Source organism: Moschus berezovskii, chromosome 14, assembly GCF_049115385.1.
Source record: "Moschus berezovskii isolate FMDL1 chromosome 14, NW_MosBer_1.0, whole genome shotgun sequence".
NCBI lineage: Eukaryota > Metazoa > Chordata > Mammalia > Artiodactyla > Moschidae > Moschus > Moschus berezovskii.
Genome location: NC_142473.1, coordinates 32,937,314 through 32,954,132, shown reverse-complemented (window position 1 = coordinate 32,954,132; position 16,819 = coordinate 32,937,314). Strand labels below are relative to the sequence as shown.

General features: G+C 40.0%; 1 protein-coding gene across 1 annotated transcript in view; it reads left to right on the top strand.

Moving 5' to 3' along the window:
- MPZL3 (myelin protein zero like 3) overlaps positions 1–16,819 on the top strand; it is a 27,237-nt gene extending 10,418 nt beyond the window's left edge. Inside the window, exons 2-6 of the mRNA XM_088842962.1 lie at positions 2,489–2,655; positions 6,722–6,932; positions 8,955–9,120; positions 10,856–10,916; positions 13,183–16,819. Of these exons, the coding sequence (XP_088699088.1) occupies positions 2,489–2,655; positions 6,722–6,932; positions 8,955–9,120; positions 10,856–10,916; positions 13,183–13,209 (632 nt within the window). The 3' untranslated portion in view covers positions 13,210–16,819. The remainder of the gene's footprint in view (positions 1–2,488; positions 2,656–6,721; positions 6,933–8,954; positions 9,121–10,855; positions 10,917–13,182) is intronic.

Genomic DNA, 16,819 nt, shown 5'->3' with positions numbered 1-16,819 from the left:
GAGGTAAAAGCAGTGGAATGGATGACTCATAAGTAAGTCTGTAATAAGAAAGGTTGAGAGCGGTTCAGTTCAGTTGCTAAGTTGTGTCTGACTCTTTGCAACCCATGGACTGCAGCATGCCAAGCTTCCCTGTCCTTCACCATCTCCTGGAGTTTGCTCAAATTCATGTCCATTGAGTTGATGATGCCATCCAACCATCTCATTCTCTGTCACTCCCTTCTCTTGCCCTCAGTCTTTCCCAGCACCAGGGGCTCATGCAATGAGTCAGCTCCTTGCATCAGGTGGCCAAAGTATTGGAGCTTCAGCATCAGTCCATTCAATGAATATTCAGGGTTGATTTCCTTTAGGATTTACTGGTTTGATCTCCTTACTGTCCAAGGGACTCTCAAGAGTCTTCTCCAGCACCAGTTCAAAAGCATCAACTCTTCGGTGCTCAGTCTTTTTTTTTTTTTCTCTAGGCCTTTTTGGTTCAACTCTCTCATCCCTACATGACTACTAGATAAACCATAGCGTTGACTATATGGATCTTTGTTGCAAAGGGATGTCTTTGCTTTTTAGTACTCTGTCTAGGTTTGTCATAGCTTTTCTTCCAAGGAGCAGGTGTCTTTTAATTTCATGGCTGAAGTCACTGTCCTCAGTGATTTTGAAAGCCAAGAAAATAGTCTGTCACTGTTTCCATTTTTCTCCCATCTGTTTGCCATGAAGTGATGGGACCAGATGCCATGGTCTTAGTTTTTTGAATATTTAGTTTTAAGTCATCCTTTTCACTCTTCTCTTTCACCCTCATCAAGAGACTCTTTAGTTCCTCTTCACTTTCTGGCATTAGGGTGGTATCCTCTGCATTTCTGAGGTGGTTAAAGATAGAACTAAAGAGGTGGCAGTAGGATGATGAAGCTAGCTAATGTATGTTGATCACTTACTCTGGGTTAGGTAGGCTTCTTAGTGTGACACCTGTTTTAATTCAAATATTTCTCACAGTTACCTACTAAGGTAAGTGTTATTATTCTCACTCATATCAGAACGAGAAGCTGAAGAAATCAAGTATGAAGACCACCGAGTATGCTGGGATTTGCATACTGTCTCAACCAGAGGGACTGCTGGTTTTCAGGATGGTGTGTGGGTTTGCTCTCTTTTGAAACCTTGCTGCTCTCTTTGCCTTTGGCCTGCCAGATGAATCATAGCTCATTGTGGTGGAGAAGGAAGCAGGAAAAATGAACTGCTAGTGGCTTACTTTCCTAAAAAGTGGCTCGCTAGTGGGAGAGAAATTTCTACTACTGTTCTCTGAAAGTAGAGGGAATTGTCCAAAGAAAGTGCCAACTCTTTTAGAGGAGACAGGGTTTCAGAGTTGGAACTATGGGGGTGGTTTTGGACAGAGGAAGTCTCTAGAGAATTTTAAAATCATATCTTATTTTTACATTTTAAAATGCATTAAATTGCCTAGAGACTGTCATGCAGAGTGAGATACATCAGAAAGAGAAAAAAATATCATATATTAACATATATATGGAATTTAGAAAAATGGTACTGATTAACTGATTTGCAGGGCAGAAATAGGGACACAGAGAATGGACTTGTGGACACAGCGCAGGGAGGAGAGGGTTGGGCAAACTGACAAGAGTAACACTGACAGGTATACGCTACCATGCGTCAAGTAGATAGCCAGTGGAAGCAGCTGTATAGCACAGAATACTAAGCTCTGTAATGACCTAGAGAGATGAGGTGGAGGGTGGGGGTGGGAGGAGGTGCAAGAGGGAGGGGATAAATGTATACTTAGAGCTGAATCACATTTCATTCAGCAGAAATGAACACAACATTGTAAAGCAATTATCCTCCAATTAAAAAAAAATACAAAGAACCTTACCAAGCCAAAAAAAAAATGCATTAAATTGCAAATTTAATAAACTTTTTCCTGCCCCTGATTTACTTTTAATTGATATGGGATTCATTAACCGGCTTTAAGAAATGGAAAAACAAAACAAAACCAGATAGAACCTCGAGGTAGATTTATAAAATTCTTTGAAAAAATTCCAATTCTTATTTCTGCTGGTGGTTGGGGCAGTGATAGCTTCATGTTAACTGCTGAGCTGTATTTAGGGTAAATCCCTCAGATACAGTAGTTGTCGTACTCCTGCAGTAAGTGTGTCAAGGGAGTGGGTGGCATTGCCTTTTAGCCTTCTGTGGGCTGACATGCTTCATTATAGTTAATTTAACCACAAGTCTATTGGAAAAATGCTGGTATGACCAGGTTTAAAATTTTTACCCAGACTTTCTATGACTTCATTTCGTAAAATGACGAACCACCACCCCACTGTTAATTAATGTAGATATCCACTCCTTATCCTTTTGGGCCTGCCTGATAAGATATTTATTCCCATGGCTTTTTGATGAGAGACCTAAAAATGATACCTAGTGCTTCTGTGTTGTTCACTCACATCTGTGTGTTCTGTCCAATGCACACATTTTAAAAGTTTGGGCTTGCTTTGATTAGGTGCTTATGTCGTCTTTTCCCTGGAGATTAAAGCGGATGCCCATGTCCGGGGTTATGTTGGAGAAAATATCAAGTTGAGATGCACCTTCAGGTCATCCTCTTCTATCACAGACAAACTCACCATAGACTGGACATACCGACCTGCGAGCAGCAGTCGCACGGAATCAGTAAGTGTATACTTTAATTTTTACAGCATTTATTTATTTGGCTGTGTTGACTCACATGGGCTCTTTAGTTGTGGGACGTGGTCTTAGTTGCCCCACAGCATGTGGGGTCTTAGTCTCCCAAACAGGGATAGAACCCACGTCCGCTGCGTTGCAAGGTGGATTCTTAAGCACTGGACCACCAGGGAAATCCCAGTAAGTGTATACTTGTAAGGCTCTTTCCTTGAGTTTTCTGTGGTCAACAACTCTGGAACCCTTTTATTCTAAGTCACAGGCATACTTTAGGCCTTCTCATCTTCTAATAGAAGATGAGCTTCTATTAAATAGAAGGAGATGAGCTTCTACTCTGTATGACAGCCATTTTTGGTCGTGGAGGGCTTTTTCTTCTATGTAAGAATCTTGCAAATGTGCTATAGGAAAAAACCGGTCAGAAACTCAGAGGAAATGTGGTTTAATTTTGTTTCCCCTTTGTTGTTTCATTTTGCTTGGCTTCATAGCTTGAGTTTCAGATTTGTTGTACTCAAAAGGGTACCTCCAGGCTGTTGGATAGAAAAATTCTATAGGCCCCAGTCTTAGACATCCTTTGGCTGAATACTGCTCATTTCCTGTCATGTGAGGTCATCTCTGTGGGTGTATCTGTTTGCATATCAGTACTGTGTAGATTTATCTTGGCAGCTTCTCCAGTGTATAAACATCTGCATTGATTTACACAGCTCTCTTTGAAGGAAGTGGTGGCACCTTATGTTGATGACAGATGCTGTTGGTGACAGATGGTCTTGAAATATTAGAAGCAATATATTTTAATCACACATATAAAACACGTTTATGGCTCAAATCCATTGTGGATGTCTAATTGAAGATTGCAATGCTATTAAAAAATACTTTCTCTGTATGCTTCCAGCAACATCCTAGGTCAGGATACATTTTATCAAGAATGTGAATGTCATAGCGGTATGTAAGATTGTGTTTTTGAAAGTATACTTTGTTTGTTATCCTGTTTCCTTCACTGGAAGTACTTTCTCTTTGATTTTAATGTGTAAGCTTTGGATTTTTTTTAGGAGCCATTACTGAATGCCATGTAGCATCTCCCAGTGGCTACAGTAGGTGTCCCGGTAGGTTGTTTTAGTGGAGGTGGCTCCAGTGAGGGAAGCAAGGCTGTATTTGCAGTCCCTTTTTCTTTCTTTTTTTTAACGGAGGGAAAACATCTCATCAATGTTTTAATATTTTCACAATACAGGTATTTTACCTCCTTGGTTAAGTTTATTCCTAGGCATTTTATTCTTTTTTTTAAATTTTTTTTATTGGAGGCTAATTATTTTAGACTTAAAATAGGTCACTTTATTTTGAGTGGCCAGGAAACTATGGCTGACTTTATATGACTCTTCTTCCTTGGTCAAAAGTAGGACAGAGTAAACAATGGGGATTTTCTAGGGGTAGAAACCTGAAATGCAAACAGCAGTTCTCGTATGGTACTGCTTTTTTTTTTTAATTTTTATTTTAAATAACATTGTCTATACCATTTTTCTATATTCCATATATATATGCATTTATAAACAATACTTGGTTTTCCTTTCTTTTTTTTTTATTTGTATTTAATAAATGGTACAAAGCACAATGCCAAAAACATTAACAGTTAAAATTTCACCAAATGAAAAAATACTATAGAGTACACAGTTGTAAAAAGCTACATTAAGTTATTTTACAACTGCCTCAAGCTGCAAAAAGAAAAAAACCCAATGCCATACCTAAGTTATCCCTCTTTCAAAATAATGCCATTTATGTTATAAACCATGAGCACCCCATCAAAAGATGGGAACTACTTTTGTTAATACACACACACACACACACACACACACACACACACATATATATATATATGATTGTATCACTTTGCTATACACCTGAAACCTTTTTGTGAGGCTAGTCAGGAAATCAGCAAACGCACCCAAGCTGGAATTATTGGACCCTTAAAGTTTGCATTATGCTATGTTGCAGTTATGTGCTCAGTCAGGATTCTATCAAACTAATCAGATAACAGGATTTGAGTATCACTAGTTTAAATTGAAATTTACAGGTTAGATTAATCTTGAAGATTCACAGCAGGCTTTGTTTTGTCAATCAGTTCAGTTCATTTCAGTCACTCGGTCGTGTCCAACTCTTTGCGACCGCATGGACTGCAACACGCGAGGCCTCCCTGTCCATCACCAACTCCCGGAGTTCACTCAAACTCATGTCCACTGAGTCAGTGATGCCATCCAGCCATCTCATTCTCTGTCATCCCCTTCTGCTCTCGCCTTCAATCTTTCCCAGCATCAGGGTCTTTTCAAATGAGTCAGCTCTTTGCATCAGGTGGCCAAAGTATTGGAGTTTCAGCTTTAGCATCAGTCCTTCCAATGAATATTCCGGACTGATCTCGTTTAGGATGGACTGGTTGGATCTCCTTGCAGTCCAAGGGACTCTCAAGAGTCTTCTCCAACACCACAGTTCAGTAGCATCAGTTCTTCGTCGCTCAGCTTTCTTCACAGTCCAACTATCACATCCATACATGACTTCTGGAAAAACCATAGCCTTGACTAGACGGACCTTTGTTGGCAAAGTAATGTCTCTGCTTTTTAATATGCTCTCTAGGTTGGTCATAACTTTCCTTCCAAGGAGTAAGTGTCTTTTTATTTTATGGCTTCAGTCACCATCGGCAGTGATTTTGGAATCCCCAAAAATAAAGTCTGCCACTGTTTCCACTGTTTCTCCATCTATTTGCCATGAAGTGATGGGACTGGATGCCATGATCTTTGTTTTCTGAACAAAAATTGTTTTGTCAATAAGGAATTTTAAACCCTTTTATGCTGATGCTGATAATCTGTGATAGGTATTCTTTACCTCCCTCTTTGGAACACTCAAAAGAGTGTTCCAGCTGTGTAAATCAATTAGTAAACAGGTATTGTTTAGTAATATCTGTATTTCTCACTAGCTGGTAAATCCCTGCCTGAATCCCACTGTATCATTTTGCTAAACACAGTGACTAAGGGCATGTAGTAGGTGTGCAACAAGTATTCATTGAATGAATGCCTGAACCAGGAAGTGATTTAGTGTCTTCTCTGGGAAATTGCTTTTCAAAATTGGGCAATGCAGCGTTTGTAAAAGCCTGGGTTCCTAAGTGGGGAGGATACCAAGTAAGAAAAGAATGAGGAAAGGCTAGAGTCTTGCATAAGAGAGAAAGATGATATTGTATTGTAGTGCCTGCCCAACCTATCACCAGGTGTAATGAGGTGTTTTTTGGTGATTAGGTATGTGATCACCAATCCGAAGCAGAATTGTTTTAATTCAGTGTCTATTCATTGAGAGCCAGTCACACATCTGACTTGGGGTTTTATTAATTTCCGAGATAGATGGCTTGAGAGAAGCTTCTGTTATAGACTCTTGGCGATTTTGAGGATAAATGAAGAATCTCCCCTCTCCCATTATTCGTTATGCGCTTTTGAGTAACTCACTTAATTTTTTGTTTTTGGCCTTGTTTCCCCATCTGCCCCATGTTCAGTGTTGTTGTGAAGGTCAGAAGAGTGAATGTGTAGAGATTGATTGCACCCCATGAAGTACCGTATGATAGTAGATGCTGCTTTAGAATAGGATTTATCGACTTTGGCACTATTGGCGTTTTGATCCAGATACTTCTTTGTGTGTGGGGCTAGCCTATGCACTGTAGGGTTTTCAGCAATGTTCCCTGGCCTTCACCCTCCAGATACCAGTAGTACAATAAAAAATATCTCCAGATGGTGCCAAATGTTTTGATCGCAAAATTGCCCCTAGTTGAGACCTGCTACTTTAGTACTTTGGGGAGAAGAGGTTCAAGAATCAGAATCCTTGGATTCTTTCATTAGGACTGTTTTGGGGACAAGTTACATAAACCTGTCTTTTTAACCTATAGTACGGAAGTGAACAAAGTGTAAGAAAAAATTGTCCAACTGGGAAAACCCATTATACATTTGTATTTTATTTTGGACCTACTTAGCTTTACGTTTCATTGCATTTTCCATATTAACTCTTTTTTTTCCTCATGGTGTTGCTTTCCTAGATTTTTCATTATCAGTCTTTCCAGTACCCAACCACAGCGGGCACTTTTCGGGATCGGATTTCCTGGGTTGGAGATGTATACAAAGGGGATGCATCCATAAGCATAAGCAATCCTACCATGAAGGACAATGGGACATTCAGCTGTGCTGTGAAAAACCCCCCGGACGTGCACCATAATATTCCGGCGACAGAGCTGACAGTCACAGAAAGGGGTAAGCTAACTGCCACCAACCTTGTGCTTCAGTGAGTGCTCTGGGACTTCGGTGGTGGTTTGTGGAGAGATCAGTGATAAGCAGAACTTACCTTATCTTTATCAGAACATTCTGCCATCTTGAATTGTCTTTGAAGATGAGTTCTTTATTTTGCAAACTAAAGCTTTTTTTTTTTTTTTTCAAATATCGTCATAGTTTTGCCATGATTCTTTAAATTTTCATTTCAGGTGACCAGAGTCTTGTGGAATGTAACGCAAACCCCTGAGTAAATAGAGGGTTGCTATCTGTGCGAAACAGATGTCATTCTGGTTTCCCTAATGTGTTCATACCCTCAGTTATGAGACTGTGTTTTTGCCTGAGGCTTGAAAGGGTACCTGCTTTAAATATGGAGGCTGCACATTTCTTTTCTGTTGCAAAGAGCAGCTGTTTGCATTCAGTGTGAAACATGAGTGGGATAAGGACTGACCTTTTTTCTTCCACCATTCCCTGGTGACTATTGAGTGGTCATTCTAGTCCTTGTTTGGATTTGAACCAAAGATTTAGAGATAGAGACCTGCATTATGATTCATTATAGCTACCTTGTCATTTCTCAAATCTTTCTGTATGTCTCTCTGTCTCTTTCTCCCCTCCCTTTATTTTTTTTAGGATAACTCATAGATTTCAAAGACATGGGCACATTTATACTGCTGGTGGGAGTAGAAACTGGCATAGTTTTTCTGGCAGACTGTTTGATAGTATAAATCAGATACCTTAAAATTATATATCCTTTGATCCAGCAATTCCATTTAAAATGTTTTAAAAAATAGAGCTAAGTATGAACGTTTATATACAAGGATGATCATCGTTACATAACTCATAGATTCAAAGAATTGGAAACAGCTTGAATATCCAGCGTTAGCAGATTGATTCAATACATTATTCAGTATGCAGAATACTATGCAGCCCTTAAAAAAAAGTCACACCAGCACTGATGAACCTATTTGCAGGGCAGGAAAACAGACACAGACTTAGAGAAGGGACTTGTGGACCCCGTGGGAGACGGAGAGGGTGGGATGAATTGGAAGAGTAGAATTGACATACATGCGCACCATGGGTAAAATAGACAGCGAGTGGGAAACCGTTGTAGAGAACAGGGAGCTCAGATCGGCACTCTGTGATGACTGAGAGGAATGGAAGGGAGGCTCAAGAGGGAAGGAATATATGAATACACATAGCTGACCCACATTGTTGTACAGCAGAAACTAACACACCATTGTAAGGCAACTGTCTGTGTGTGTGTGTTAGTCACTCGGTCGTATCCGACTCTTTGTGACCCCATGGACTATAGCCCGCCAGGCTCCTCTGTTCATGGGATTCTCCAGGCAAGAATACTCGAGTAGGTTGCCATTTCCTTCTCCAGGGGATCTTCCCAACCCAGGGATCAAACCCGAGTCTCCTGCATTGCAGGTGGACTCTTTACCGTCTGAACCACCAAAGAAGCCACCAATTATACTCCGATGAAAAAACTAAACAAAATGGAAAAAAATCACACATGCATGGAATATTTATGGAAAATATTTGTATAGTAAATAAAAAAGAGGTTAGAAAAAGTACGTAAAGTATGGCCTACACTTCCGAACATATAGTCTCCTCCCTGTATTCCCACTCATACCCACATACTCCTGGGGACTTCCCTGGTGGTCCAGTGGTTAAGACTTCATCTTCCAACGCTGGGGGTGTGCTTTCCATCCCTGTCAGGGGAGCTAAGATCCCACCTGCCTCGTGGCCAAAACCCCAAAACATAAAACAGACACATACTCCTAGAAAGAAGAGTGAACAGGTAGATAACTGACGTGTTGATCCTAGGTATCCAGATTATGGGTAAATTTTAATTCTTTGTATTTTTGTGTGTTTTCTTGTGTTTCTACCGTGAATTTATTCCTTTTGTAATCAGAAGAAAACTGGAGCAAAAGTAAGACTATCTCCTGTCATCGGAGGCACCTTGCACATCCCTCTCTTTCACCTTCTCTTTCCCTCCTTCAGGTTTTGGCACGATGCTGTCCTCTGTGGCCCTTCTTTCCATTCTTGTCTTCGTTCCCTCAACTGTAGTGGTTATTCTGCTACTGGTGAGAATGGGAAGGAAGTCTGCGGGGCTGAAGAAGAGGAGCAAGTCTGGCTATAAGAAGTCGTCTATTGAGGTTTCAGATGAGTAAGTCCAGTTGCAGTCCTGAGCCGTCAACCGTCTTCCGAGCCGTGCTTTGTGGACAGTACCAGACCTCTGCATCCATGCCTTCCTTTCTTCCAGGCTGACCTCAGTTCTGCTGAAAGGGAAATTTGTGGATATTAATTTGGAGAGAAAGAGAGGAGTTAATAGCATGGTCTTAGTCTCTTTTTTTGGAAATAAGATTGTCCAGTGCTGTGGGTCAGAGTGTAAATTCTGAAATGAATCTGTCATTCCTTCCAAATGAACAGGAAATCCCCAAGTCAATTATTTTTTCCTTTTCCTTATTTTGGCACCAAGCTGACAGAAATGCCTGAGCAGTGAGAGAGGCTTTAGAACAGCCATGGAGGGCAACATAATTTAAATAAGCGAGAACTATTCTTGGTCAGCAAATGCTCCAAGGAGGTTAACTGGATTCTGATTATCAAAAGCAGGTGAGCAGGTGTGATCCAGTATTTTCCCTAAGAACAAATCCACTAAAAAAAAAAAAAGGTAGCAAAAGTCTACATAAAACTCTGTTGATTCTCCATTGTCTATTTCAGGGGCTTGGAACCTTGGAAGAGAAATATTACTTTGAGAGAGTCTAAAATCTTTCTCTGTGTGTGTGTGTGTGTATGCATGTACACATTTATGTAATGGGAGTAAGAGTCCCCTTTAAAGGAATCTGTGGCCTCCCACAAGGCAAAGAACATGGTCTAATAAGACCTCCTTATGATCTAAGCCTGAATCACATTGTTTCTTCTCACTGGTTCCAGTGAGCTGTTTCCTTCTCCAAACCTACTATACTCATTTAGATCTTTAAACAAAAATTATTCATTTGGTTGCTCTGGGTCTTTGTTGCTGTGCACAGGCTTTCTGTAGTTGCAGCCAGCGGGGGCTACTCTCTAGTTGTGGTGCATGGGCTTCTCATTGTAGGGGCTTCTGTTGTTGCAGAGCATGGGCTCTAGAGCATAGGCTCAGTAGTTGTAGCACATGGGCCTAGTTGCCTCACAGTATGCGGGATTCTTCCCCAACCAGGGACTGAACTGGTGTCCCTTGCATTGCAAGGCAGATTCTTAATCACTAGACCACCAAGGAAGCCCGATTTAGATATTAAAAAAAAAAATTTGTTTTTCAGTGTGCTTCCCTCTCACCTGGATTCCCCTCCCTCCTTCCCTTGTTTGCCTGGAAAACTCTTCCTTATCTTCCAAGACCCTTCTGCAGCTTCTCCTTCTCTTGAATTTCCCTGACTCTTTCAGGGTAAACTAATCTCTGTCTCCCCTTTGCTGCTGCAGCAGTTTGACTTTAACTCTATGAAAACATTTATCACATTGTATTGTGACATTCTTGTTACGTTCTAATGGGTCTCTCACCCTCAGGAAATCATGAGCTCAAGGGACAGTGCCCAGACATGGTTGATGCCGAGTATATTTCTAAATGAACAGTTGCTACTAGCTCTTATTTATTGATCACTTACTATGTGCCAAGCATTGTGGTCCATGATTTACACTTGCTTATTTTGCATATACTCCTCCCCACTATCCTTTAAGTGTAGCTGGTAATACCTGCATTTTGTCGATGAGGAAACAGGCTCCTGGAGCTTAAATAATTTGCCCAGTCACCCTGTTAGTAAGTGGCAGAACTGGAATTTAAAACCACACCTGTCTGACTTCAACACTTGTCCTCTTAACAGTCACTGCTAAGGATAGTGACTGTCCATATTTGGTTTGTCCTCTTTCTACAGCACTGACCAGGAGGGGGATGACTGCATGGCGAAGCTTTGTGTTCGTTGTGCCGAGTGTGTGGTAAGCCCATGCCATTTCACTGTTCACTGTTCATGCTTTATTTTCCTGCTTAATTAAGGTAATCCTTTGTCCTCAGAGAAGCAGGGGACACGCAGGTAGGTCTACAGCAAAGTATGAACCAAGGTCTTTGCCCAAAGCATTTTAGTCTCAGGGGACCCTTCCCAATTCTAACCACTATTTTATTTTCTGTCTTGTGAGCACTGAGTGGTGTCCTTAGGTTAGGGAAGGGGACTGTGTAGGCAGCCTCTGCTGACTGACAGGGAGCATCCTGAAAGAGGAGTGTCCTGTGTTGCTAAGGTCATACTGGGAGAGCTGGCTGAACCTAAAGCCTGTAGAACTAAGCTTTTCTGCTGAGCCTCAGTTTTTCCCAGGAAATTAGAGTGATATCACTGTTTAGATGACTTGATTGTTTTGTCCATAAGAAATACCCATGTTGGAAGGCTTGAGTTTTGATTGAAATTGCAGAAAGCACTTGCTGTGACTGGTAGGCTTGCGTAGCTGCCCCAGGATCCTAGGAGAAGAGGCTTTCTGATGTGGTACTGTTGAAAACAGGTCAAAAGCAACTCATGATCTAATATGAAGTATACCTGTCATTTCTGAGTTTAAGCTTGAGCCTTCTTTGTACTTACTGCTAAGCTCAGCACTTGGCCAGATGACTGCAGCCCAATTACTCATTGCAGTGTTCTTTGTTTCTCTTTCTCTCATGTACTTGAGTATTATAAGTGGCTTCTCTGTTGAGAAATAGGTGGATAGTGCCAGGGGATAGAATCTAATTAAAACCCTTTGGGATTTGAATATTTTGATAACACAAAATAAGCTAATGTCCTGAAACTAACACATTTTTAATCAAATATATTCGAAGATAAAAACTGAAAAAAAAAAAAAGGAAAAAGAATCATTTTTCGGAAACTAATACAGCATTGTTAATCAACTGTATTCCAATATAAGATAAAAATTAGAAACAAAAAGAATCACTTCGCTGTACGCCTGAAACTACACAACATTTTTAGTTATGTCTCATCCTCCAGGACACAGTTGAAATGTTACCTTCTCTTAAATTGGGGTACAAATAATAGCTAACTATATCTTTTTAAAATTAGTAAGATATAGTGTCTCAGATAGTGCTTCATGCTATAGAGAAAAAATAAAATAGGAAAAGGAGATGGAATGGCTCGATAAGAAGGTGTGATACTAAATAGGATGGTTGGGGGAATTCCCTAGTGGTCCAGTGGTTAGGACTAGATGCTTTCACTGTCGTGGACCAGGTTCAATCCCTGGTTGGAGAACTAAGATCCCATAAGCCACATGGTGTGGCCAAAAAAAATAGGATGGTTGAGGGCATCCTCATTGGGATGATATTCAAACAGACATCTAAAACAAGAAGGAAGAGACATGGCTACCATCAGTTCAGTTCATTCGCTCAGTCGTGTCTGACTATTTGCGACCGCATGAATCACAGCATGCCAGGCCTCCCTGGAGGAGCATTATTCTAGGCAGAAGAAATGGTCGGTGCAAAGACCCTGGGGAGGGGCCATGATTGGCATGTTCTAGGAACAGCATGGAGGCCAGTGTGGCAGGAATGAAGAGAGCAAGGCAAAGAATAGCATTTCTTCAGAGAGGTAATGGCATATCTTATAGAACATTGCATGACTGTAATGACCTAGACTTTCAATCTTACTGAAACAGAATCCACTGGAGGTTTTTGCAAAGAGAACACTGAACTGATTTAAGTGCTAAAAATGTCATTCTGGCTTCTGTGTTGAAAACAGGTGATGAGGGACCATGACAGAAACACAGTCCATTTAGGAGACTTTAGCAATAATGGAGGTGAGGGAAAAGGGTGCTGATCTGGACCAAGATGTTGATTGTGGGGATGGTGAGAAGTGGTTGTTCTCTGGTTATAGTTTGTAGGTAAAGCCAGAAGGACTTCTTGACGAGCTGCATGTGTCTGTGAACAAATGAGAGGAGTTAAGGATAAATCCAAAGTTCTTGACCTGAGCAAATGGTAGAATAGGGTTGCCATATTCTAATATGTACAAGCCTGTGGGTGGAACAAGTTTTAGGCAGAAGATCAGGAGCTGAGTTTGGATATATTAAATTTTAAATACTTAGTAAATTTAGGTGGATTGAGTCAGTGCCATTTTACTGTTAATGAAGCCCCTAGCTGGGTTCCATTTGGGGGGCCCTACCGTGTGGTCTTTACCTGAATTCTGACTGTGGCATGTACTTCATATACACACTGCAACTACTACTCTTTCCTTTCCAGGATTCAGACTACGAAGAGACATATTGATGGAAGTTTGCATGATAGAAGAGTCATCTAATAACAGAAAATGTTCCGTTCCACTGGCAGCTAAAGCCTCCCAGAGAAGTGGAGCTGACTTGGACAATAATGGTGGAGAATCCTGGAAGTCATCAGTAAAACTTTAGGAGTGACTTATTTATTGAGGAAATATTCTTTTTGTATTTATAAACTGTTCAAAAACTCTCAGAAGAGACTCATAACTACCCCTGTTAATAACTTATACTCTAATTGAATGAAGGAATTCTTTTCCTAAATAGAATGATAACTTTTTGTTTAGTCTTTGCTCTTGAATGTATTACATGTTTTCTTCCAGTTTTTATGAGGGAGAATCCTAGATGTTGGCCACACTGCTGATACCAATATACATATATGTATTTAATGAAATGGATCTTAGAGCTTCCTGATGTGCTCCTGGATGAAATGTTTTTGGGGATAGTTATTCTTTGTTTTTTTGCTCCATGAATATTTTCAGCTGTGAGTTAGCATACAGCATATACTCACTGGTTTAATTATCTCATCATCAGTGTTTGGGAGGCTTGGAGTTTATAACCCCAGTTTTTTAGAGATGGTAAGATCAGGAGTCAGTGGTTTATTTGACTGAGTTTTTAATGTATTAAAGTGTCAACAGTTTACAGTTAAGAAATGCTGAGATAGAGGGGCTCCCTTCTTTTTCTCACTAGGTGCAATTTGTTATTTTACTTTCTTACAGCTGAGTGGTTTATGGTTTCCTTCTTGACTTTTCAGATCAGAGGCAAGAAAAACTCTTCATAGGGTTTTTAGTGGGGATAAGTAAAATAACTTTACCAGTTATTTGTAATGAAATCATCTTTTAACCTATGCTGTTCTTAAAAATTTTCTTCTAAAATGCAGAAAATATGTGTGAAAGAAGGTATTTATAAACCCTTTTTTGCATAATATTTGAGATAAGGAAGTGAGGGTATACACAACTTATACTTCCTTCTTCTGTTCTCTCTATACTTTCTATCAACTTCCTCCATTCTACTGCACCAAATTATTTCAAATATTAATTTACATGGGATTTTCTATAAGCCATTAAGAAATATGTTTGACATAGCAGGAAGGGTTGACTGTCTAGTCCTCTGTAATAGAGGGATAGAGTTTGCTTCTTAATTATGAAAGACAAAAAATGTCTCTCATAATTTGATTTTTTTTAACAGGATAGCCCCTTTCTGTGATTCTTTGCTAGGTGACTCAGGAGGTTTCCATATTATAGCACAATGTACTGTATGCTGTACAAAAATAACTATATTTTTTTGCTAAGATCTATTTTTAAAAATTTAGGTTATTCCGTCTCATAGATTTGGCCTGGCCTTTTATGTTAATCTAGTCCATTAATGAGAGAGTCTGATTAGTTAATAGATGTTATGATTTACCTCTGATCATATAAGAAAGAAGAGGCAGAAGCAAGATTGTCAGTCTGCATCTACAGTGGTTAAGTCTCACAGTCTTGGGCTACTTGTTAAGTATGCGGTTGTCTGGGGCCAATCTAGTGAGACAGTCTAGTCTGACACCTCAATGCAGAAAGGAAAGCAGTTTGAGCAACAAGAGTAGATAATTTGGGCTCTAGGACATTTAAAGATAGAGATCTAGTTATGAGAAAGACTTCTTGTGGGTCCTCATTCTTTGAGAAAGAGATGATGTTATAGGAACCTAGGTAAAGTTATATCCCATTCAGTGAAGGACCAATTTTGACTGAATTTTCTGGCAATTTCCTTTAAGGCATGTTACAAGGATTCATCCAGTGGGATATGTTTATCACTTTAGGTAAATAGTGCTGTGTGAATGCCTGGTCATGTTATTTTGTAGCCTTGATCATGGTTTGAATCAGTCCCTTCCTTTTTAAGTGACTGAATGATGAAATCCTTCAGGGTAGGAGAGTAAGTTGACCTCCTAATCTGCTCCATGGGTTTGTGGTCACATCACAGTCTTAAGGTTGCTCTCAGTCTCCTTCGTCAGTCTTTTATTGGGGTCTGAGTTATAGCTTTTTTTTCTTCAAAGAAGCACAAAGCAGTGTTTGGATACCTGCCTTTTAAGGATGAAAGGAAGAGAAAGTGTGGTTTTTTTTTTTTAATTTACTGTTTTAATATTTTCTAAGGTGCTATTCTCTCTTTTTATTTTTTTTCATTTTGCTTCTCCATGAGTTCTTATCACACTTTATGGAGACCAGCCTTGTCTAGAAAGGGAATTGAATTCTGAACCTTCAGAGGGGGTTAAAGCCTTTCAGAATTTTTCTTTGGCTGCTGAAGTCTTTACTTGTGGCTCCATTACCTTATGAATTATGTGCATTGAGCTCTTAATTCTGTTACCAAATGTGAACTTATAAAATGTTTTGTGTTTCCCATGTGACCTGGTACCTCAAGCTTCTTGGGGGGCACATTCTCTGCAGCCCTTAAACTGGGCCCTGTGCTTCACAAGGGAATGTTTCATGTCCTTGTTTAGAAAAAATTCTGGTGGCCAAATCCTGAATCTGCATGTTCTTGTGTCACTCAGTTATGATTCCAAAGGGGAGTTGTAAGAAGACCGATAGGGTGTGGCACAGGACTCTCATTTAATTGCACAATTTAAAACTTTGCTGCTAGAAGAGGCAACTCCGTCCTTTTGACTCTAGTGTTGGACTGTTACCTGCTGCATTTCACTTTGTTTCTTGTTTGTTAATTGTTGTAGGAGGATGTGCACTATTTGGTCATATGCACAGACGTTGTAACTCTTGAGATCTTTACGACATCATAGTTAATAAACTTCTTTGCACTTTCTGGCTACTTTTTGGTGTGTGTGTACAGATAAGACTAGAGCTGTCATGTGAAAGAGAAGGGAGGTGGTTTATGATTTTCGGCACCCAGTAACCATTCATCTCTGAGCCGTACCCCAGCAAAAATCTGCATAGATTCAGAGGTGTACTGGAGCCAGCTCACACCTTAAGAGCTGGTTGTTAAATTTTTAGAAAATTTTAACAATTGTTAAAATGTTGGTAGTTTAAAATAGACCACATTAGGGGTATTTGCTCAGTTGTTGGCTTACCAGAATACCCATTCTCAAGAACCATGCGACATACTCCTGGAGAAGAGCAAGCATTCAACAACTTGTCAAACGATATGGAACAAGTTTCAAAAAACAAGTATGCCCATGTGTAAGTCAAACCAATGCAGGCAAGATTGAAGGTGTGTACACTGAAAACACTTATTTTGAAGTGGTGACTTGAAAGCAAAAGATACCTTGATTCAAAGAAGCTTTGAGTTTTTAATCTAGGATGTCTAAGTCACCCGAGGGATTCTCTGAGGAATAAAATGCTTCTTGTATGCTAGAAATGCTGATGTCACATGGTCAGGGGAGATTGACATGCCTTGGTGGTGAGCTGGAGGACGGGACAGGCATATCTTTGGAAGCAGGGATTGGCTATATTGCCCCTCTGTACTGAGAGGAAAAATAAAATCGCAAGATTGCTATGTTTCAGATACAGAGCAAAATGTTTTGTGTTAATCTTAAATGTATTTTGTTTGCACGATGCTGATTTCTCAGCTTGTTTAGCTGGGGCCATTCAACATCCCATCCTAGGAGGCTGTCACCTAGAAGAGGAGAT